Source organism: Dioscorea cayenensis, chromosome 6 (genome assembly GCF_009730915.1).
Source record: "Dioscorea cayenensis subsp. rotundata cultivar TDr96_F1 chromosome 6, TDr96_F1_v2_PseudoChromosome.rev07_lg8_w22 25.fasta, whole genome shotgun sequence".
In the NCBI taxonomy this organism is placed as follows: domain Eukaryota; kingdom Viridiplantae; phylum Streptophyta; class Magnoliopsida; order Dioscoreales; family Dioscoreaceae; genus Dioscorea; species Dioscorea cayenensis.
Genome location: NC_052476.1, coordinates 1,666,669 through 1,691,701, shown reverse-complemented (window position 1 = coordinate 1,691,701; position 25,033 = coordinate 1,666,669). Strand labels below are relative to the sequence as shown.

Genomic DNA, 25,033 nt, shown 5'->3' with positions numbered 1-25,033 from the left:
TGAAACCGGTTCGCTATCCAGTCCGGTTTTAAAACCATCTAACATCCTAGACACCTAGACACCTATCTAACATGCCAACAATTTATTCAGTAGCAGAGGAGCAAGACTGGATAGATACAAGCTTGTGAAAACACTCTTTGGACATGGCTGATAAATAAAGAGGGGGATGTGGTGTTGTTCAAGTATTACTTTGGTCCGTTTGTAATTGAATAGTTTAGAGCCGCAATCAAACCATCTACATCCTCCTCAATGCCAACACAGATTTGAACAAGGTCTTTAGTCAAACCCTCGGCCACTAGCCCTTTGGGAGGAATGCTCACGTCAGCCATTAAGTATGGATGGCTAATACACGAGTCGACATCTCCTGAAATATGAAATGAGTAATGCGTTGTTACAATCTGAAAATTACACACCCAAGACAAGAAGCAAATGACATCAAGAAGCATAATAGTGCCATATTCTTTGCTAATGATTATAAACCTACTTTGATGATTCACGAACTCAGTAATAGCACTTGATAATATATTATTAATTCTAAGTCAAGTAAACGCTTCAATAATTACCAAAACTGGTAGTGATGCTAAAGCACTCTGTGTTCTCAACTATATGCTTCGAGAGAGCATATGATCCAGTTGAAAAGCTGATTATAGAACCACCACCTGTTGCCTGTTAGATTTGGAGAAAGAATGGAATCAGTATTTTCCCCAGTTCTTGTCATTCTGATTTAGTTTCAGATACCTGAGAGAAGTGTAATTTATGCCCCGGGTGAGAAGGAAGTCCAGGATAGTCCACTTTCTTAACCCTGGGGTGGGATGCTAAGAATTCAGCTATTTTCTGTGCATTTTCCTGTTGGCAAAAGAAGATTAGTATAATCAATGGAAACAACATAACTAGACAACAACCATCATTAACAGAGAATAATAGAAATCTATCTGTCAGAAGTTAAAATACGGGAGTCAAAAAATTTCTTCATCAATCATGAAAAAAGCATGCCATGTAATGAGTATAAATTTGGAGGTGAGCAGCTTTACAACAAGAAGCCCAAACTATTTAACTTCAGCTACAAGAATCCTTTCCTTTCCACGTTCTTCTATCAAAAGCCAAAAGACTATATCAAAAACCAAAAGACTAGATAAACAAAAACTAGACATGTCTTTTAGAAAAGTTTTTGCTTAACACTTTTTAGGTCTACCTCGTCCTCTACAACACTCCACTTGAAACCTTTCACCCTCATGGGGCATCTACCAGTTGTCCAAAGACATGGCACTACCTCAATCGACTCTATCTTGCTAGCAATATGTAGCATTACTTGATCCATATTTGATGAATTTAAAAGTAACAGATCAAACACAAACTAATAAATACTAGGGTAATATGTCGTTCCCGTGGACAATATGCATTTCTCCAAAGAATCAAATGGACAGATTTTTAAACATTTTATTATATTTTTAAGCTATGTGAACAAACATCTCACGGGATACACCAGCATGATTATGTCTTCATAGATTTTATACTAAGGAAAAAGGAAACATAAAGTCTTTTGCCTTAAAAATGTAAAAGGATGGAGAAATCAGTGCAGGTGCGGCACTAATTAAGCTGCAGAAACAAGAGTCATGGAGTAAAAGTGGTTACAAGCACCTATTGCTTTTCTACACGCAAAGCCATTGTCCAAATACCTTGTAAGCAGAGCTCACAATCGAATGATGCTAACCCAGAGCCTTTCTTATTTTGTAGAAAAGCTATTTGTTCTGCCAAACTAGAAATAAAACAGTTATTTAAGTTCATTTCCATGCTTTGATTCCGCACTAATTAGCGGAATAATAGTAATAAAAAGATTGCCGACCTTTTGTCTTTTACTGCAAGAAATCCTGGCGTACCATTACCGAGGGCGGATATAAATTTAGTTGTTGTGGTCATGACAATGTCTACAAGAAGGAGATAAGACAGCAGAATGTCATACACTTTGATATAGGCAAACAACTTTCTAAATCCTAAATGATTTTACAGGTTCGTGCGCATACCTGCTCCAAGCTTCAAAGGCTGACACAGAACTGGAGACAAAATACTATTATCCACCAATACGAGAGCACCATGTGAGTGTGCCATTGCTGATATTTTCTGCAAAAGCTTTCAATAGTTAACACTTACCAAAGTTTCCAAACAAATCAGTGCAGTCCAATTACACTATATATAAATCAAAAGGCTTTTCTTAACAAGAGTACTTGTTGAAAATATTTAAGCAGAATTCAGCAAATACAACTTAGTTTTAAAAAAAATATATATAGACTAATTAGTCGCATGTCAACATACTTGCATTTTATATTTAGGCAATTCTTGTGTTTCATTACCACTAAGAATGGCCCTTAAATCACAGACATTAGAAATAAAAATTTAGAGATCCACTTCTTTACCCTTATGTCCGCAATTTTTAGGCAATGACTCGATGGGCTCTCCAACCAAACAAGCTTTGTACGAGGGCCAATTGCAGATGCAACAGAACTCAAATCACTAGTTTTAACACGTCTGCATCATCACATAGATCGAATTTTTATTTCCAACAGCACAAAATTTGAAAATAATGCATATTTTCAGAAAGAAGGGGCAAGAGACTAACGTCACCATAATTCCTTTTTTTCGAACCACTTCCGATAGGAAGTGGTTAGACCCACCATATAGGTCATCTCCTGCTACAATTTCTTGACCTACAAGACAACAAGCATAGCTTATTTTTAGATCAAAGGTGGAAACTATAGGTACTAATTCAATCATGCCACACCAGATTCAAAAAGGCCCGAGACAATTTCCAAGACAGCCATTCCACCGGTGAAGCAAAAGGCATAATCCGCCTTCTCAAGTTTGGCCATAAGACTAAATGCCAATAAAAAGAGGCCTCCATTAGTGTCACTCAGCAGAAGAAGAGTTAATCTGCATCATGTAGTCCATATCACCATGAAAGGAACAAGAGATCATGTACTAACCTTTGTAGCACTTCCCGAATTGGCTTGGTATACTCACTTAAATTTATATTTAAGAGTGTGGTTGAAAGCTGCGATATAAACCAAATATAATTTAAAAGCAATGAAAGAATAAAAATGTCCAATCCATTGAAAAGTTTCTGAAAATGTGACGATAGCCAATTAAGAAGAAAAATTTTCACACTTTCAGATAATTCAGTTTTGTCGGCGCACAAATCAATAATTACTACACTGGTAAGCCTCTTCCATCACAAAAATATTAATGAATGCAGAGCCAACGTATATATCTTTATGCTTGATTTTTGCGCATGCAATGCTTTAAAATTATCCACATGCTTCACCAATAAATAAAGGAGAACTAAAATCACACCAGGTGAAAGGCCTCAACTGAAGTGAGAATATGATTGTTAATCTACAGTGGAAAACACAATCGTACGAACATATGCTTCATCGTCTGGATTTGAACACATTAATAATTCAAACTCATTTCCTCTCAGTTACAAATGACAAAGCTGATTCCTCGGCAAGAAATAGCTCAGATGCAACACTAACAAATTCATAGAAATGCAATCATCACTGCAAAATTAGGCTTACCAGCTTGACAGTACGGGAAAACGGAGTAGGCTCATAGGGATTAAAATCATAATAATATCTGGCCAAAATCATGGCAGCGCTCGGTTCCCTCTCCAAATCTGCTAAGTTTTAAAAAAAATAACACCAATAAACCACAGAGCTGCACGCAAACATAAACAAAATTCCAAAAACCAAACCAGATTCCATGGATGGCTCCTCCGATCCACTTTCGTTCACCCCGGAAGAGCCCGTCAAATCTTTTTCCTTAGCTCTGGCGCACACCAGATCCAAATGTTCCAACGCCAAAGCCCTCTTATTCCTCCAAAGGCTCAACCTATGGTTGCTATTTAAGAATCTCTTGAACCCCTGTGTATCATAATCAAATGAAATTTCAGCCAATTCAGAGATAACAAATGCAAAACCGGCAAAAAAGAATCCATTTCCTTACAAAAGAGGGATGGGATCTGGGATCAGAGGGGAAGATACAAGAGAGAAGAAGGGATTGGGCTGAGTTGGCCATGGAGGAGCTGAGCCCCGACCAGGGTTTTCAGTGGAGAATTCAGTCCCTTTCCCGCTCAATGGACAAATTGGAGCAAGAGTTGCTTTGTTTATACAGCTAGCTTTCCCTTTGTTAATATTAATAAAAAATAAATAGTTCAAATTTATTTTTAATTAATAATAGCTTTTAGGGAAAATGACTGAATTAAAATGCATTGGCAAATGAAATCGAGATCACTTATATCATCATCATTTCCAAAAACCATATGAAGAAAATTGATCCATATTTGGTGCTTTTTCCCATTCTCTGAAGATGGCTTTCAAATATCAATGAACCTGAACAGAAAGAGAAGGGTCACTACAAGTAGCTATTTGAGTAGAATAGCAAATAACTCCATAAGATCAGAATATCATTATGTGGTCTATTCAAACTAAAACTGAAAAACAGTGGCACTCTAGATTTAGTATAACACTGCTCAGGAATTTAATTACAGCAGATACATCAGAGGAATGGAGCAATGCTGGTATCAAGCAAGCAAAATCAGATATGAAAAACCAGACGAAGAAGTATAGGCTACACAGGATGAAAAGAAAATCAATAGCTATCATGCAATAAATAAATAAATAAATAAAATAAAAATCAATTTCACAATTGATAAGGTAAAAAAAAAAAAAAACCTTCCTGCTTAGATATCAAAACTTATATAACTTAATAGAGAAACTGACCATCTCTTGTATAAAACAAACAGCAACAAGCAATCCCAAGGTGAATTTGTTTATATAACCAAAATTGACATACAAAAAATCTAGCAAAAAAAAACAAGAAGAAGGCTTCCAGACCCGATCTAATAACAGAAAAATCCACCAGATATGAATAATCTTCACTCACTTTTGCATAAAGTACAATGCGCATTATATACAAACCATGATGCTAAACATAATTTTTTATTTTTTTGAAAGAAGCCCAATTATCAAAATAAGGAAATAAACATAATTACATAATCTTGAGAACAAGGAAATTAAAAAAAAATTTGAAATAACTATCCTAATTTAGAAATTTTAAAAAATATTTTGAAGATTCAAAGATCTAATCAAATCCTTAAAATCCTATTAAGGGCATTCTCAAATCTGATCCATATCTGAAGAAGAAAAAGAAAAAAAAAAAAAAAAAGAGATAAGCAGCGATCACCATCGTCAGCAAGCAAAAGAAACAAAGAAGCGTCACAGAAAGATAAGCAAAATATCAGCATCACTCATTCAATCCACAACCGGAACGAAAACTAAACCTTCTGAAAACTAGAACGCAAGCACCGAACATGTTGCATACCGCCTTAGAATGGGATTGGATTGAAATGAGAATGAGGTTCGTTGCTGGAATTGCTGAGGATGGGGGGAAAGACATCAATTAACCTTAGCAGTTAATGTCGTTTCTCAGGCGTAGGAGGGTGTTTTGGTAAAATCGGAAGATTTAAAAAAGGTGAATTTACATTATGTACCCCTGAAATGTTAAGTTTGGTACTCTGGGAAGGCAAGGGCTCTTTCGTCTTTGGGTTTGAGAACATGAATCTCCATCTCTTCACTGTGACAGACATCTTGGCCCATCCCTTTCCATCAATCCGAATACATGCAGCTCATTCTGGGAAATTGGAGGTAATTATTGAAGCATCTGATCTGCCATTTCTCTGTTCATCTTCCTCCTTGAGCGAGTGATGGCTGTATGAGATCTCCAGGCGAATAACCTCTTATCTCTGTCTACCTGTGATTGTTTTGAGTTTGTTTTATGTGTTTGAGTTCTGAGTGTCTGTTTGTAAGGATCAGTGAGATCCGTGTGATTTTAATTAAGATTTGGTGTTTCCTTTTATGTTCTATTGGAGTAGTTGTGCAGGTTGTACTGGCAAGTGCTGAGATCTGCATCAGAACACTATAATCAATTCGATGTCAGCGCTTCCTCAATCGGAGAAGAAGGGCAGGGATGGCGGCGATGCCGTGAGATGTCGCTTCGAACTAGTTATCTTCAGTTCAATGAGATTTAAACAAAGACAAGGGGTTTTATTGCATATGTACCCCTACAAATAGTAAATATAACATAGTTACTATGCCAAGTTTAACGTTATTTTTACTTATTTAATTTACTCAGTATTTAATATTTTAAAAAATATTGAACGTGAGTTAAAGTGTTGTTGAGCTTGTGAGCGCGATCTACATCTATATGTCTCTGACTTAAACTTTAAATAAAAATGTATTTAATATTTATTATTTAATGGAAAAAATTTATATTTTATATTTTTATAATTTTAGCGCCAAACTTTGACAGTGGCCAGGGAATGCGGCATGGTGACATGGATATCGTATTATCATGTTAAACAAATTATCTAAAAATTTACGCCATAACTTATTAGGTGAAATTATGAACATCGGATTTGGAAAATAAATATTATTATTGACATATGAATATTATTTATTAGTTTAAAAAAATAACTTTTTATTTTTGTTTGGCTACTAAATTTTTACCTTATCTATCTTTGAATTTTTACCTTATCTATTTTTGAGGTGGTTGCGTTCCCTCTTTCTGTGTCCCCTCTATTTTGTTTTGTGATCACTTCTTATGGTTGTTGTTCGGGTCTGTATTCTTCTCTCTGTTTTTTTTTTGGGTAGGTTGTTGTACTGTTTTTTTCTTAATATATCCGTGGTTTATCCACTTTTTTAAAAAATAAATTAAAAAAAAAATTTACCTTACCTAAAGCATGCATAAGGAGCAGCCTTATATTACCTTACCTAAAGCATGCATAAGGAACAACCTTATTTGTATAAGAGGAAACTTTTATTACCTGAGATTGCAATATGGTGGTAATCAAGGTAGTCAAATAGAGATTCGAATCATGAATCGAAATTCTAAATTTGTGAATCGAGTATCATGAATCGAATCGTAAGATTCGGTTCAACATTTCAAAGTCATATATATATATATATATATATATATAACATGATTATATAAAAAAATAAAAAAATAAAAATTCTAAGTCATGAATTAAATATAAACTAGTTTGAAATACATTTTCTTAGTTTGAGATCCTGTTTTGAGCTTAGAAGACATTTTCAAGTATTAAGCAAACCTATATATATTTTAAAAAAAAATTAGTTATTTCAAAAATAGTTTTAAAAATTAATAGAATAACCACAAAAAGATTAAATTATGTTAAAGATTAGTTTTTAAATTAAAAAGATTTCTTTCCATAACAAGAGTTTTAAGATAACAAATTAATTTGATATTAAAATTAAAAAAAAAACATTATCTTTTAATTAATCTCTGAATTTGTTTTTGGATAACAAATTTAAAGATTAATTAAATAATCACTAATTTTAAAAACTTTTATAATAATTAAAATAGTTGATCGCATACATTATAATAAAGAAATTAAAAGAAAAAGAGAAGAATGTCATGAAAGATGAAGAGATGGTATAAAATGCCTTTGTTGAGGATGTTGGAATAAAACAACAAAATTTCTCCTTCCTCTTATGTTTCTTACTCTTTTTATTCTTCCTTTTCCTTTGATTTTCCCTTTTTAATTCAAAACTTGTATTAACTAGGAATCGTTGCCTAATGACAAAAAGGCGTTTGGGGATTTAGTGGCGAAAGCAATTATCTGGAATATTTGGCTTGCTAGAAATAATTGTATTTTCAAGGCCAATCATATGCATATACATTGCCTCATTCTGAATATTGATCGTATGATCATATCTTGGTGCTCTTCTGTCACAGAGGGACATAGAGAGAAGATGGATGACGACATCAATACCGTTAGAAGAAGCCTGGAGTTCATCGGCCGCCGGGCGATTGACGTGGAAGAGACTCCAGAGGAGACACTTTTTCCTGACGCGGGCTAGGTGATGACTATACTTGTGTGGGGGGGCCGCTGGCTTTCGGGGCGGATGTTCTTTGCTGTATCTTTGTTGTTTCTTTTGTTGTTTCTTTTGTTGTTGTTCGCAACCACACCTAGTGGTTGTTGACTTTTGTTCTTATTTTGCTTTTAATGCTATGTGGTTGATCCACCTTTTCAAAAACTAGGAATCGTTGATCTTCTCGATTCATAAACGATTCATTCACAGATCAATTTCGATTATTTTATAAGATTCGAACCGTTACGGATAAAAAACGATATGAATCATAAAATTCGTATCGAGAACCGTACGATTCTAACTACACTTGTGCTAATGGTAATGGATTCATAGTGTGCATAAAATACTGGTAAAAGTTTCCATTACTCAAATTTAAATTACAATATAGTGATAATAGTTTCATGGTGTTCATCCACTTTTAAAAAAAAATAAAAAATAAAACTGGATGATCGATCCCCTACCATATGTATATCTAACTTAACTGTAATTTTTTTAATAAATTATTTAAAAGCTTCAAACTTGAAATCTCCCAAACATATCTCACATGAGCAAAGTAAAAAACACTAAATTAAACCTTAATTTTTAACTTAATTACACTTGTCACAGTATAAAAAAAAAAAATCATATTGGGGTAAAATATACCAAAAGAAATGCCAACTCTGGTAATGATCAATTTATGATATTCAGATCCATTTTCTGTTTTCCATGGGAATAAAAAAGAGAAAACATTCGATTCCCGAGTTCATATGAAATTTAACATAAATTCAGAGAGAGAGAGTGTAAATCCAAACTCATACCAAAACGAAGACTAGTCCACAAACACCACCGAAAAAGAAAATTTGAAAGAACAAAGAAAGAAAAAAAATAAAGTGGGAATAAAGAAAATGAAGACACTCATTTAAACTTCAGTAGCAGCAGCAGCAAATATTTGAGCATCATTGCAAGCCTCTTGGGTCATAATTAATCACTCCATTTCTGTTTTCCTTAAGAATAAAAACAGAAAACATTATTCTCCTGAATCCTCACTCATTGATCCTTCATATAACCTCTAAACTCATTAACTATCTCATGCCAAAATTACTGAACCTTCAAACACTAAGAAAATGGAAAACATTAACAACAACAGTAAGTAAAAAAGAAGCTCTACAAAGTGAGAAATGGAAAGCAAAAACACTAATTTAAACTCCAGAAGTAGTAGCAGCAGGTGTTCCAGTATCCATGGGATCCCTTTGTGTCATTATCACTCCATACTCAGTGTTGTAATTCCTGAATTCAGAGCCACTCTTAGTACTCATCACCCCAGCATAAAGCAACATTAAGTACATCAGTTGAGTTAATGTCAATATTATGATAAATGCCTCCAAAGTTCTCTGCAATATATAAAAAGTACAAATACAAATTACTTATGCAACAACTTCAAGTGAATTTTAAATTATGAATGTACTCATTGTTACCAAACGCCTGCCTCTGTTTCCCAGTATGATTTGCTTGCATACAAGCCTGCACAGCAGTAAAAACACACAGATTTCAGTAATTCAAGTCTCAAATGTGTTCCACTATAGAGAATTAAAAATTGAAAATTTGGAAATGGATTTCCACATCAAGTAAAAGTGAATTGTGATTACCCACAGGACAAAGCTGTTAAAGCCCAAGAAACCAAAGCAGAGGAAAGAGCTCCAGCCAAGCTATCACTTCTCCAGGCCTTCAAGTGAAGCATTCCAGTAAGCACTGAGCATGCACCCACAGCACCAGCCATGAGAGCAAAGATTAGCAGAAAACCAGTTGAAGTATTACCACCAAGATCTACATTATTAACAAACAAAAACACCCATTAATTCATGTTGAAATTAAGTACCACAAGAACAGAAACAGAATGAGAAAATGAGCTGAAAATTAACATACGATGATGAGTCTCTCTGTCAATATACTTGTCAATAGACCATCCTGCAAGTCCAAGAACAAGAATATACATAACCAGGTTGACAAAGAGGAGAGGTCCCATGAAAGCTCTGCTTCCATTTTCCCTCATTCTTATGGTTCTCTCTTTTCACTTGTTTGTTTGTGAGTGTGTGTGTGTGGTCAAATGCTATCTAATCCTAATCCTCCTTCAGAGAGGATAAATATGAGTGATGAAGTATAGTGGAAAAGAAAAAAAGAGATAATTATTATAAATAAATATATGCATGGGAGTGGTATACGTGGGAGGATTGAGAGGCAAACAGATGCTAAATGACAGATGGATACGTGGATGGCGATGCGATGGTGCTGCTGGTGATCCTTTTTTTTTTTTTTAAATAATAATTTTCTTTTTAAAATTGACACTAAGTTGAAAATCACACCAGTGTCCAAATCCTCTGGATTGGGTGTTTATTTAAAAAAAATCATGATCGATCTCAAAAACTCATATAAAATAATGATGTAAACATGTAAAGATATTATTATTATTATTATTAATAAAATTGATAAACGATAAAGTAAAAAACAAAATGATATAAAAGTACACCGGTGATTTGATTGATCTCTTAGGATAACTCTCACTGTGCAAAAGAAGACTCAGAAAATGAATTATAATTTGATAGACTCAAACTTGAGAACTTTTAATTATAAGTACAATAACCATTGTTGTACTAGTCCACGGTTTGTGTAAAAAATATTAACTCAACATTTATATATATTTTTAATTATTTTTAAATAAAGAGTGTTTCTCGCCTAGAATCACATCCATACTCTTTCATTATCGTCATTTATTTATTTTTATTATTAATTTTAGTATATTGAGATTTTTTTAGATAAGATATTGAGAACCTGTAAGAAATCTGATTTTTTTTACATGCAGAAAAACCTCTACCATTCAAATCAAAACCTGTTTAATTAACACCTTATTATTATTATAATAAATTATTATTATATTTATAATAATAAAGTTATAAAAAAATTCAGTGCTTCTAAAATTTAGATGAGACATCTGAGGTCCCAAGCTATTGGTTTAGCGATCTCACCTTCAGTTGCGGCTGCTTATAGAATAAGTAATACTTTCCATCACTTCTGAGCAAAATAATGTATATATTAACATCTTTAATGATATGTAGTTAGAAACTGAATAATTAATATAATCATATATATGATTTGTAACACAATAAGAATAAAAATTTGATGCAATCGTTTAATATATTGCCTACAAAAACAGAAGCGTTGGACAAAGATAATAATAATCCATTAAGATTAGAGATGATAAATTAGTCTACAAGTTTTTATTTTATATTTATAATGTATTGATTTTTAATTAAATATTATTACTTTATTATTCATTCAAAACAAAAGTTAACTTATAAATCATCTTAAAAATATCAAAAATATCATATTAATTTCACCATAAAAAAACATTTTTGTAAGACATTTAAAAATCTTAAATTCAAATTCCACTAATAAATTTTTAATTATAAGTGTAGATTTATAATTTACACCTGACATTATCGGATTAGGGCACACAAATCCAATGTTTAATTCTCAGCCAATTTGTACTGTCAGTTGTGGCTTTTTTAAAATAAAAATATCTCTAACCAATAATATATATTTGTTATTATTATTATTTAAAAACCATTTTGAAGTCCAAATGTTGTAATAAAATATAACCCCTGATTAAATTCATTGAGAATCCAATTCGGCATCCACTGTCATGCCTTAGTGGACTCGGGTCCACTTGCAGCGAATCACAACCGTCAATAGGAAATCCAACGGTCCACAATCCATCAAACTTCCTGAATTCCTGATGAAAACCCCATCATCTTCTCATGCTATAAATAGCTCCAAAGCTTTTCTTCACTTCATTCTTTCTCCCTTCTTCACTGCTTTCTCTTCTTCTCTGCTTCGCTTTCCGATCGAAACCCCAAGGAGACACGCTTCCATGGCGACCAGCGATGCTGTAGTCCTCGCATGGTATGAGTATCTTGTTGATTTTTCTTGGTTGTTGTTCTTGCACTGAAGTGGGTTGCTTCTTGTTGAATGGGTTTTGTTGCTAAGGTCTCAGGGAATGTTGGGATTTTGATTTGGATGTTTTTTTTTTGGTTTGATTCTTGTGTTTGTTTTAGAATCTTGTTGTTTTTTACTCTATTTGTGCATTGATTTCGCAATCAGGTGAAGTGCAACAGAGTTTTCTTGATTTATTATTATTTTTTTTTCTCTTGGAAGGATCGCTAGAATGTTAGGGTTTTATTTTGGAGTTTCCTATATGTTAATTCTTGCATTGAGGCGTGTTGCTTGTTTCTTGAATGGTTTTTGATGTGAAGGATGAGGTTCTTGTTGTTTGATTCTTGTGTTCTTTTTTGAATCTTGTTGTGTTTTGTTTTCCAGTTGCTATGGTTTTCGCAATCAAGTGAAGTGAAATAGAGTTTGATATATTTTTATTTTTATTTTTATTTTTATTTTTTAATCTTTTTTTAAAGGGATCACTAATGATGGGTTTTGTTTTGGAGTTGCTTGTGCGTTAATTCTTGTGTTGAAATGATTTTCTTGTTTCTTAAATGGGTTTGATGCGAAGGTCTCATATAATATGGGAGTTCTGATTTGCAAGTTCATGTGGTTTGATTCGTGTGTTTTTTCCCTTAGTTGTTTTTGAAACCAGGTGAAGTGAAATAGAGTTTTAGTTTTCTTAATTTGTTTTTTATCTGAAGGATCACTAGAATGGTAGGGTTTTGTTTTGAAGTTGCCTATGTTAGTCTTGCATTTGTGTGGGTTGTTTGTTTCTTGAATGGGTTTTGATGCGAGGGTCTCATAGAATGTTGGGGTTCTGATTAGGAGGTTCATGTGGTTTGATTATTGTGCATTTTTTCCAGTTTTTGTTATTTTTGCAATTAGTTGAAGTGAAATAGAGTTTTCTTGATTTGGTTTTTTTTGCAAAGGATCAGTAGAATGGTAGGTTTTTTTTTCCTATGGAAGTTGCCTGCATGTTAATTCTTGCATGGAGTTGATTTTCTTGTTTCTTGAATTGGTTTTGATTTTCTAGAAGGTCTTATGTAATATTGGGGTTTTGATTTGGAGAATCTTGTTGCTTGATTCTTGAATTTTTTTAAGAATCTTGTTGACACATTAGGTTAGGAAAGTAAGCTGAGCTGCCTATCTATCTTGCTGTGAGAGCTACCTAAGCAATTTTAAAGGCACTCAGAGAAGAATGCAAAACACCCCTTGAGGTTTTATTTTGGAGTTGTCAGTGCATTTGTTCTTGCATAAGTTAGTTTGTTTCTTGAATGGGTTTTGATGTCAAGGTCTCGTATAATATTAGGGTTTTGATTTGGAGGTTCTTGTGGATTTATTCGTGATTTTCTTAGAATCTTGTTGTGCCTTTTTTTCCCTGTTGTTTTCGAAACCAGGTGAAGTAAAATATATTTTTCTCTGTGTTTTTCTCGAAGGATCATCAGAATGGTAAGTGCTGGAATTTTAGTTTGGAGTTGCTTGTGTGTTAATTCTTGCATTGTATGATCTACTTGATGATTTGATTTTCAGTTGATATTGGTTCGTTGAGGAAAAATATATTGTGGCCTCTTTCTTTTTGAAAATATTTCTAAGAATGGTGGGCTTAGCTTTGTGTGTGAGTGTTGATTATTTCATTTTATGAGAATCTTGCTAATATTTCTCATTTATTGCTGCTGCAATGAGATGTAGCCTATTCAGCAAATGGTGGCCTTAAGTTTAGGATCCTCTAGAGTGATGATTCTGCCCTAATTGTCTAATTGATTTTTTTTTTATTATTATTATTTTTTATTTTTATTTTTTCAGTGCTTGGATCACTGTGGTGAAATTTTGGTTAATGCTTTGGTTGTATGAGCATCAAGTTTTTCCTCAGTCATTGCATTTGCTGCCACAATTGGATGATATGAGCATCTTGCTAGTTTTCCTTAGTTACTGTTCTTGCTGCCATAATCAGATGATATATTTATTGTCTTTTTTTCTTTAAAAAGTTACATATAAGGTGTGTTTTAAACTTGAAAATGGATTTCTATTGATTTCTGTGTTCTATGAGTATATTACTGTTCTTTTCCTCACTTGCCTCTGAATTGTGGTGGTAAACTTTTCTTGGTTTGTCTCTGGTAAGATTGTAGGCAAAGGTGGGCTTTACATTTGGAGTGCTTGTATGCTACTCCTTGCATGGTGTACATGTGTAATCATCTTGCATCATTGTTGATCGTCTCAGCTGATATTGTTACATTCAGTTGAATTAGCATTTTCAAGACTTCTTTCTCTAAGATGACAAAGTATTCTGTGTTTTATATCGGAAGATGCTTGTGTGTTTATCCTTCCATGGTATGAGAAGCTTGCTATTTCTCCCCAGTTATTGTTGCATCAAAGTGAAATATCATTTTATTGTAAAAGTTATGTAGATTTTAGAATGATGATCATTAGATTTGGAGAGTTTTGACTTTTTGTTAATCCTTTCATGTTTTGAGCATCTTGTTGTTTCTTTATAGTTTCTGCATTGAAGATGAATAGCTCTCTTTGACTGGTTGCCATGTAATTTATGGATCACACTTTGACAGATTTTGCAATTATTAATCTTTTACTTTCAGAGGTTGTTGACCTTGTCTTGTTTTCTTGAAAATGATTTATATGATTGATGGGTATAGGGTTTGGTATGTTGCAGGGGATCAGGGGAGGATGGGCAGCTGGGTATGGGGGACTGGGAGGAGAAGGACTGGGCCTGTAGCATTAAGGGCCTTGAGTCCAAGAACATCACTGCAGCAGTTGCTGGGAGCCGGAACTCCCTTGCCATCTCAGAGAATGGTCATGTATGGCTAATTAATGATAATATGGTTTGATGGACTAGAACATTCTTCTAATGATATCTTGGCTCTTGGGATGAATAGTTGTATACATGGGGATGGAACCAGAGGGGAACACTGGGCCACCCACAAGAGACTAAAACTGAGAGCGTCCCTAGCCTTGTCAAGGCCCTAGCTGATGTCAAGATTGTTCAGGTAATTTCAAAAACAAAGTAAAAAGGATGATGATAAGTTAGTGAAAGTTTCACTTGCATCTGAGCTTGGATTTGCTTGACAGATGATTGTTTTTAAAACAGTGTATTTGCTTTTTGTTGTTGCCTTGGCTTTGTGGTTTTGATTTCAGGCGGCAGTTGATGGTTGGCATTGCCTGGCGGTAGATGATCAAGGCCGAGCCTATGCTTGGGGTAAGTGTTATGTACACACTCGAAGTATGGAGGGAATTGTAGATGATATTTTTTACATGATGCCTTTTTTAGGGTTTGTCAGTGCTTCAATGTATTGTGTTTGCTGTGTGTGTATGTATATACAGGCGGGAATGAGTATGGTCAATGTGGGGAGGAACCTGAGAGGAAGGAAGATGGTAGCAAGGCTCTAAGGAGAGATATTGCAATCCCTCAAAGATGCGCTCCAAAGCTTTCTGTGCGGCAGGTATGTGAAGCAAATTATGATTATATTATACCTTAATCAGGCTGCCTAAGTAGTTTAATATTTTGGTATTCTTGATGTAAATCATATTTGGAAAATTATTTTTTGATTTGCGATGCAGATTTAAAGTCACTGTTTCTCTAGATCAAGCCACCACTTCAAGGGATTTTCAATAGAGTTACTAAGATATGCAAAAGACTACCAAGGGGAATAGGGATGTATAACATTAATAGAAATTATTTTGAAAGAGGAAGAGAAAAATAAATGAGGTGATAGAAAGGCAAACAAATGAAAAACAAAATGCAACCTACCTTGCAAATAGCAAATCCTCAAGCTCAACGCCAAAGTGATAGTATGATGACCACTCAACACCAAAGTGGTAGTATGCCATCTAAGAATTCTTTGAATGCAAATTCATTTGGTGTTACCAAACTCATTTTTTGTTTTTAAAAAAAAAAGGTTTTCCCCTTAAACACTTTTGAGATGGAATGGTTGGATATGATGCAAATTTCCCTGTAAAACTGAATGAAGCCACACCTTCCATTTAGGTTCAACATAAAGGAGAAATGAGATCATTGTTAAAAGTGTCACCATTCTGATCACCAGGATCATGATCATTTGAACATTTGACCTGGTTTCTTGATTGAGTCTTCATATTAATTTTGGAGAAAAAGAAGAGAGAAGGTTTTGCAAATCTGTTCATCCTCTAAGCAACATCAAAAATCTAAACTGCAATTCATTGTTTAAGTTCACATGGCATTTCTATCTTCATGAAGTTTGCATAAAAGAAATGTGGTCAATGTAATTGATGATTGTTGAATGTCCCGTTTGGATGAGCCTTCAAGTGTAGTATATTAGGAATAATTTTTAAATCCTTGTATGAATATGTAAAGTATGATTTTCAAGCAACACTTGTATATAATGTATCACATATATGTAAAATTTAAATGTTGCTTGTAAATGAACATGAAAGTGAACATGTAGCCTTATGTTTGTTGACAAGAAAATAAATCAATGTGAGATTAAAGCTGGCCATTCTTATTTATTATCCTTTTTTCATTTGTTTCAGGTAGCAGCAGGTGGCACCCATTCGGTCGTGCTAACAGTGGAGGGGCATGTCTGGACCTGGGGCCAACCATGGCCCCCTGGAGATATGTAGATGTCTTCCATTCTATTTATTTATTTTTTGCTGAACTTGGTACATGGATATTTTATAATTTACTGATCTTCCATTTGAACTTGTTTCTTAGTAAACAAATATCAACTCCTGTGCGAGTACAAGGCCTTGAACAAGTGAGGCTGATTGCTGTTGGTGCATTTCACAATCTAGCACTCCTGGAGGATGGAGTTTTATGGGCATGGGGAAACAATGAGTATGGACAGTTGGGAACTGGAGATACTCAACCAAGGTCACAACCAATTCCTGTCCAAGGGCTATCTGATCTCACTTTGGTATGTACCACAAAGTCAACAATATTATTGTATCTTGTGGATGTTCTTGAAATACTTTGATAATTTGATTCCAAATACAAATCTTTTGGTTCCATCCTAATATTTGTCCATTTAATCTGAAATTGATACATTTTACATGTAAAATCACAGACTATTAACATGAGAACATGATAGGCAATTATTTGATTGATATTGATATATTCTGTCAATTCAAAAAGGAATGACATCAGATATCAAAGTATTATCGTGTCCATCACATTATTTACATGTGTCATCCATGAGATGATATTGTTTTCTGTAGATACTTCAAAGTGATATTGTTTCTTGGGCAACTTACTTTAGTTCATAGAACTCTAGTTTCCATTAAAGTTCATATATAATTTTGTTTACTTTTTATTATTGAACTTTAATATCGGCAGTGGCATTTATAGCTTCAGGATGTAATAATGAGTTACTGATTTGCTTCCCTTCATTTCACAGCTATAGAGAAAATATCATTTTATTTCTAAACACATGCATCCTTAGCTATGAATGATGAATGACACAATAAGTTAGTTCTATTTGATATCAAGTTCCTTTTACTCTGGTTATTATGATAAATGACACACACACACACACACCCCTGTAGTCATTTTTTCCAGCTTTCAAACTAGAGCATGAGTTTCACTGAAACTTTTTTGCATATGCGTACACCTCATTGAGCTTAGTTCAAGAATGCATTATATGTCCCATACTCAGTTATCTAGTTTTTGTATTTACCACTTATATGATCTATGGTTATTTGATTATTATTATTATTATTATTATTATTAGACAAAATTATATGATCAATGTTTATTCCAGGTTGATATTGCTGCAGGTGGATGGCATTCTACAGCACTAACCGAAAAGGGGGAGGTAAGTTTTCTTTTGTTCGTGTAGACTATAGGTTCTGCTTTAGGTTTTCATTGTATGCATAGCATTTGCTTAATTGTATGGTCTCTGTCTACTCTATTTTGCATTTCACTTATGTTGCGGTTTTGCCTGCCATTATTATGTTCAGCATTGCTGCGAATGGATGAACATGTGTGTGTATACATGTATACAAAAGAAAATATGAATTTCATGCCTGACTCAATGCCTTAAAATGTTTGCATTCATGTGCTTTATGTTTGTTTTTAGTTCAAAAGTGAATGTAATAGAGTTGTGTTTTTCTGTATTAAGTTGCCTTAATGTTATGAGCGACTACAGAACCTTGTCAGAAGTGTCTCAGAGTTGCCAACCCCATCTTTCATTTTTTTCCATTTACAAGTGAATATTCTCGTATATGTCAACTGTTTTTCTTCTTATTTTGATAGGTCTATGCTTGGGGAAGAGGAGAACATGGGCGGCTTGGATTTGGAGATGACAAAAGCAGTAAAATGGTTCCCCAGAAGGTCCAGCTTCTAGCAGCAGAAGATATTGTTCAGGTAGTAACTGATTACCAGGCATATCATGGCCATTCCATATAGCTGTTCTCAAATAATTTGGTTTTACTAAAGTCGGTAAAGTTTTTTGTTTTGCAATTATTTTAACATTATGAAAAGCTCTGAAATTGATCATAAAATCAATGTGTTTTGGACAACTTCAGATGTCCTGTGGAGGCACACATTCAGTAGCGCTTACAAGAGATGGGAGAATGTTTTCAGTAAGTTTTCTATACTCAGACACTTTTATCACAGACTGCATTTTAGGTGATTAGGAGGTTTTTCGTATAGCTAATTGACCTATTTCATGCACCGAAGGCTTATTATGTCAAATCTGTTTATGAACAACATATTTTATTATTAAGATGTGTAGAAATGGTAGTATTATAAATTTTTATAGAGGAATAAAAGTTTTGGTTTATTTCACAAATTCTTAGCAATCATGGAGCCCCAGAAGAAATGTATAGCTGGTATATGAATGTCATAACACTTAGCATTAAGAATTTTAAAAGTTTTTGACATTTGCCAAAAGGATGGAATTAATCGGTGCAGGTGTTTTTGAAACCATAATCAAATGTGAAGTTCTGAGTGATTAGAACTTAGGTGTCATTACAGTCTCCACCACCATAAAGTTCAAAGAATTTTTAGATGTCTTATATTCCTTGTGTTTCTAAATTGTACGCTTTAGCTACATATGCCCCTCCTAGTTCTCATGATCATTTACAGTTCGGTCGAGGAGATCATGGGCGCCTTGGGTACGGGAGAAAGGTGACAACTGGGCACCCGATGGAAGTTCCTATCAACCTACCAGTACCAAAGAACAGCACTGCAGGTGGCCGGTGGCGTGCAAAGTTTGTTGCATGCGGTGGCCGGCACACCTTGACAGTCGCAGAATGGGTAAATGAATAGTTAAGCAGCAAAAACACCCATCATTGCCAACAAACAAGTCAGCAATCATACATCCCTGACTTACACAGGTAATAATCTATATCTCAAAGGTTTAACTTAAATAAAAAAACCGACCTTTGTATAAATTAAATGAGATGTAAGATCACAACTAAACTTGGGACGGTGGGGCGTGTTGTATGCTTTTTTCAAACTGGGGGTGGTGTGTCTGGGATTTGTTACTCTTCCAAACTTGGGACGGTGGGGGTGCATGTTGTATGTTTTGTTTTGTTTTTTTATTCAAACTGGGGATGGTGTATCTGGGATTTGATCCAATCTTGTTACTCTTCCGGCTCTTGCACTGCGATACTGCAAACGCTGGTGAAGAGCCTCCGCCATTTGGTTGTAGAACTCATCATCCCATCTCTGGATTAGAGACGGGTCCTCTGCATAGCATATGTATATTGATGTTACCGCACCTTCAATCACCACCACCGCCAGGCCCACCTGAAAAGTATATATATTTATGTTGTTCACACATAAATCATTTAGTCTATTAAAATTGAAAATCAAAGAAAATCACAAACGTTTCATTGACATAAAACTTAAATGTTCTGATTTGTACAGCCCAAGAAGATAACGGCTAACTGCAACTGACAAAATTGTACTTTACCAACGATCTATCTATTTTAATTAATCAATGACTTTCCGATAGTTCACATAAACCGTGAAGGGCCGTTTTTCACATCACCCACCCAAGTACGTCTCCCTCTATTTTTCTACTTCAACAAGAGTCAGAAGAGCACAGATTGGTATTATTTTGATAATCTGTAACCCTCTCTTAGCATAACACAAGGAATGAGCAGAGTAAGCTTGTTTTCTTATTAATTTTTGTACCAGGTGTTCATAAAAATTTAAATATTTTACACGGATCATGATGCAACCAGAGCAAGTAACTTTGTAAGAAATCCATAGTATTTTGCAGTGTTTTTAAAATAATTTTTTTAAAAAAATTTATCACTTTGAAATCATCCTTCACCAACATACCTCAAATAATTTGTTATTCATTAATTATGTTATAAAAGAACAATGCCATGCCATGCGAGTGAAAACAAAAAGAAAAAAAAAAAAGTATCAACAAAACCATGTTTATTATAAAAAAAAAAATGTTAACGTCATGTGAGCAATTACATTCTAATTCACACCACCCACCTAAAAATTGGATCCAATTCAATTCAAGTGAGTAATTACTCAAACATAGTAATTATCATTAATAACTCAACCAGTTACAATGAGACTCTCAGCAAGCACAACCATTAAAAGCCCACTTTACACCAATTTAGAACTGTTTAGACTGAACCTAACAAGAGTTACTAATTTTATGGAAAACCTAGTCTCTTAAATTCTAAAATAATTAAAAACTGAATTTTTAATATTTATCAATTAAAACCTCTTACTTTCTTATTGATCACAATGTGCATCAGTCTTTTCGCACATGCACCACATGGAACTGAACAACGGCGAAACCATCAAATAATCTCCACCCAATATTATTGCACGGATAATTATTAATAAAATAAATAAATTGGTTGATAAGAAAAAATTTACTTTGATGATTTTACCTCAATTCAGTTTCATGCGCATTGCTCCATTAATCACTCACAAAAAAACAGGGCACATCTCATGAAAAATTTGGAAAAGTAATTTTACCCTAAATTTTAAGATGTATCTAATCAAACTTAACCTTGAAACAAAAGCTGTTTAACTTAATCAAGTGCAGAGGCTCTAACTAATTAATACTAAGATTCTTTTTGCCTGAAGAGATAAATGAGGTTGAAAAGCAACTAAAAAGTAAAGCGGAAGAAACTCATACCAGGATCATTCCTATCAACATGGAGGTGGTACCAACCATAATAACTCTATCATCCCTCTTAAAATGAGTCCAAATTGCTGTGCAGGTTCCAGTAATAAGCCCCCCAAGAATACTGCCCATCAGTAAAACGGCGCCCGAACAATCATAGGCTACAAGGGCTTCAACTCCGGTGGACTGGAACAACTCCCACGCATCTCTAGCCGAATGATTGAATCCTTTGCCATTGACTGCTATCTAAATAAAAGATATCACATAAACATTCTACAAGTCATTCATTTGCCACAGCTAACGTTAGCTTCTGATAGAGAAGAAAGCACAGAGCATCTAATACGGTCAAAAGTAAACGCTTACCAGTTTGTTTGGGAAATCCAGAAGGGGCAAGTAATTTAGGTAAAGGTTGGTGTATTCACTAGATGTTGTTATAGACTGAGAAGAAAAGGCACACTTCCAATTAAACACTAACTAATTCAATGATATGAGGCTAAATATAAACCTAAGTCTCATGATTATTTAACAACAATGTAACCAAGAACATTAAGCCAGATAAGCTAAGGCCACCAGCCACATCCTCATAGATATTGGCAACAATTAATATTTGATGAGTCATGGACATTACACCCGCGGCTAAAGATGTTGACATAAAAAGAATTTGTTTATTGCTTGCAATTCAGCAATCTCCAGGTCATGGCATGGGATTGGCCCATGGAGCACCAAATTTAAGAACCCAAAAGAAAATAAACCGCCCCATGATATTATCCCAGTCAAGACACATAAAACTTTAATGCTTTGATTAGATAGAAGACTAGAAAATTCAAATTGTACATGCAAAGGTTTCCAAAAAGCAGTAGATATTCAACATCATAAAAGCAATCAGAAAAATGAATATCATATTAAATAGGAGGCAAGAACAAGGTGCATTACAGGTTTTGCATCATAAAAAACACTACCAATCAACATATATGCTTCAGGATCACCAGGAAATTCTTGTCATAACAGCAAAATGAGATTTAACGGTAGGAAAAGAGTTTCACCTGCACGTATGCATATTTATTGAAAAAACGGACTAGTGTCTCCACCAGATGAAACAAAAAATCAACACAACAAAGCAAGCATTCATTGTTGCCGATTTTTGATCGCACTCCCCGGATCTGAATTACAGTACATCAATATGTTAGAGAATGGGGCTGGTTGATATTGATTAAAAGGGCCGTGAGGCACTGAAAGCAAGAAATAAGGTCCTAACAAAATTCACCAATTAAGTAATGATGTTTTACCTCCCACCGTAATGTTCGGATAGCAGCTGTGAAAAGTGATCCATAACAAATGCTACCAAAAGAAGTTGTCAAAGCATATTGAAGTGCCTTAAGTAATGGCTTTGGAGGCATTGATGGTGCTCCTTGACCACCATGGATAAGAACAAGAAACACCATTCCAGAGACTATCGCATGAACTGTGTTGCAAAGCACCGCTCCTGTCCAAAATAAACTGACAGAAAAGACCTGCAATTCCATTGAAGAGATAATCTACACCAGCAAGAGGCTTTTAGGCATTATGCAAATGTAAGAATAGCGGCAGTTTGCAATAGTTGACAGACTAATGAGGTAAAAACTTGCCCGCTCACCAGAAGAAGCCACCAGCGTGCACCATCATCCGCGCTTAAAGATATTGTGCCAGCTACTCCAAATGTCCATATCACAAGCCAACAAAGCATGACAAACACAAAGGCATAGGCCACTCTCATCACCTCAGGTAGTTCCCATACCATCTTCACAGCCTTTTGCAACACAAGCATTGTAAAGGGGATCCTAGACACATTCAGTGAAAAGCTGATCAAGTATACCATGGACTCATTGAATATAATGTCTACCGACATGTTAGCTTCAACAACATCCAGTGAAGATAAAAATAAAAATAAAGCCTTCAATATCTAAAGAACAAACAGAGAAAACATTATGCCACAAAAAAGAGGTCAGTTGATGTTAACTACCACTACACTTGTTCATAGCCAACAAAATTACGAAATTAGTAATTCAAATTTAAGAGATTTAATATATTCATTATACATGGAGTGTTGTGAAATGCAAAAAGAATATATGGCTGGAAAGGAAATCAATTAGCACATATCAAATTGGCAGTGTGAAAGTCTATAAATGGCTAAAATATTGGAATATCTTGAAAGAAAAAATTAATAGAGAGGGAGGGACCAAAAGAACTCTTTCTAATCATCCATGGCATTAAAACAGAAACAGGAGGCACAGAGCATAACAAGGAACCTCAGCCATTCATTTAGTATATAGCTCAAGCCAACATGTTTATTGCAATAATGATGATTTCCTCCAAGGAAAAGTATGTTTTTCTTACACAAAGACAATTTTATATTTACAGTAATATAAAACCAGCAAATAATTCATGATTACACAACTACGAAATAGATCATGCCACTGCCACTTGATAAAATTCACATGCGTGATCACCAACAAATGTAAGTTGAATACAGGATATATGATGCAGCAATTTGGATGCCTTCACATGCAACTACTGAACTCCAACTAGAACATGGTCTACATGATGAATCAAGAGCTGGGAATTAAATTGGCATATAATGCAATTTATTACCAACCACACCCCCGAGTGGAGAAATTGAGTATCAATGGCATGGATTCAAGAAACCTGATCAGCTTTATAGGCAACAATTTCTATATCAAATACAATTTTCAATGATCAAATTTCTGGCACTTCATGGTCAGAACAAAATTTAAACCTAAATCAGCAAGATCAAGAAATGTTTATGAGCATATTTCATGTAGACTTGAAGAAATACTATTCTTAATACTCCTGTAAAAAAAAGAACCAGTCCAAGACCACATGTGGGTGCATTTCTTGATCATGCTCTATTTTATTGCATCCCAATTAAAATCAAACTATCAAACAATTTCTTCAGATCAAAACATCTCAATTATAAAATCATAGAAGGAAAAAAGAAGTTTTTATACCGATCCATGACGGACATGACATACAAGAACTGCAGCCCAGCTCCAACAGCGAACGCGACGCCCCAAAAGAAGTGCTCGCCCCAGAAGCACAACACGCTCACCACCGCAAGATAAGTCGTCAAGATATGCACAGAAAGCTTCATCATCTGATTTGCCCTAGAACCCAACAGCACCAACCAAGCCCACGCCAGCGCCGTCCCCACGCCGCCGGCGAGCCCATAGAGTGGCCAGAACGTCTCCGTCAGGTCAACCCGCACATGGCCGACAGTTCGGTCCCCAAACTCCACCGTCCGATTGCCTCCGCCCCAGCCAGTGATGTTCCGATACCGATCGATGTTGAGCCGATCGGGCCCCTGGAACCGATTCATCCCAAGAAGCCCCAGCGCGAAGCCGAAGGCAAGAAGATGGACAAGAAACACGAAGAGCCAGAACACGTCGCGCCAGCGCCGCCCTGATTCCGCCGCCCGCTCCGGCTCACCGGAGGACGTCTCGCTACCTCCCCGGCCTCCATCCTACGCCATATAATCTCGCGAATCAAGATCGAAACAAGAAGCAATCAACGGAATTCCAAAGAAGAGAGCAAGAAATCAAGATCGAAAACCTCTTCTTCGCCGATTGATGTCGTCGATGCGGAGGAATCGCTCATGGAATCAATCAATAGATCGAGATATCGATGGAGAAATGAATGGGTTTCAAGAAAGTAAGAAAGAGTTATAAAACGAAAGTAGTAAAAGATATTTCAGTTGAGAGAAAAGAGAGAGGGAGAGAGAGAGGGTTTCAAGTTTCAAAGCAGAAGAGGGATATTTGGTTCGTTTTCCATGATTTCGTTGGAGTTTCTGATTTGACTTGTTTTGGCGGGGCCATGTCCCTCACTAGGGCGCTTAGTTGGCTTGCGCAAGAGAGTGTTCCATATGCTGTGTTTTGGACCTTTTGGTATAGTTTTTTATTTCTATTCTAATTTTTTTATATTAAAATTATATGAAATATATCTAAATAGAAATTTCCTCTAGACAACCATTAAATA

General features: G+C 35.0%; 3 protein-coding genes and 1 pseudogene across 4 annotated transcripts; 1 reads left to right on the top strand and 3 right to left on the bottom strand.

Annotated features, from left to right (window-relative positions):
• LOC120263636 lies at nt 1–3,755 on the bottom strand (annotated as a pseudogene).
• Nucleotides 3,756–8,888: 5,133 nt separating this feature from the next.
• LOC120263330 (membrane protein PM19L-like) lies at nt 8,889–10,011 on the bottom strand. Its single transcript, XM_039271192.1, has 4 exons — nt 9,846–10,011; nt 9,569–9,746; nt 9,398–9,443; nt 8,889–9,313 (listed from the first exon to the last, which is right to left on the bottom strand). The coding sequence occupies exons 1-4, from the start codon at nt 9,970–9,972 to the stop codon at nt 9,122–9,124; spliced, it is 543 nt and encodes a 180-aa protein (XP_039127126.1). The 5' UTR covers nt 9,973–10,011; the 3' UTR covers nt 8,889–9,121.
• Nucleotides 10,012–11,759: 1,748 nt separating this feature from the next.
• On the top strand, nt 11,760–19,462 carry LOC120263328 (ultraviolet-B receptor UVR8-like). The gene is made up of 11 exons (XM_039271191.1): nt 11,760–11,879; nt 14,578–14,722; nt 14,801–14,911; nt 15,060–15,120; nt 15,246–15,364; nt 16,431–16,516; nt 16,612–16,813; nt 17,657–17,710; nt 18,151–18,261; nt 18,423–18,479; nt 18,985–19,462. Exons 1-11 carry the CDS (start codon nt 11,848–11,850, stop codon nt 19,165–19,167), a joined length of 1,161 nt encoding a protein of 386 aa, XP_039127125.1. The 5' UTR covers nt 11,760–11,847; the 3' UTR covers nt 19,168–19,462.
• On the bottom strand, nt 19,240–24,801 carry LOC120263327 (CTL-like protein DDB_G0274487). Of its 2 annotated transcripts, XM_039271189.1 has the most exons (8): nt 24,611–24,801; nt 24,010–24,521; nt 22,638–22,821; nt 22,291–22,515; nt 22,048–22,164; nt 21,368–21,442; nt 21,017–21,250; nt 19,240–19,650 (listed from the first exon to the last, which is right to left on the bottom strand). In XM_039271189.1, the coding sequence occupies exons 1-8, from the start codon at nt 24,653–24,655 to the stop codon at nt 19,444–19,446; spliced, it is 1,599 nt and encodes a 532-aa protein (XP_039127123.1). In that variant the 5' UTR covers nt 24,656–24,801; the 3' UTR covers nt 19,240–19,443. The 2 variants fall into 2 exon arrangements, with proteins under 2 accessions (XP_039127123.1, XP_039127124.1); XM_039271190.1 differs by lacking the exon at nt 21,368–21,442 and having other exon boundaries at nt 24,611–24,799.
• Nucleotides 24,802–25,033: the final 232 nt, after the last annotated feature.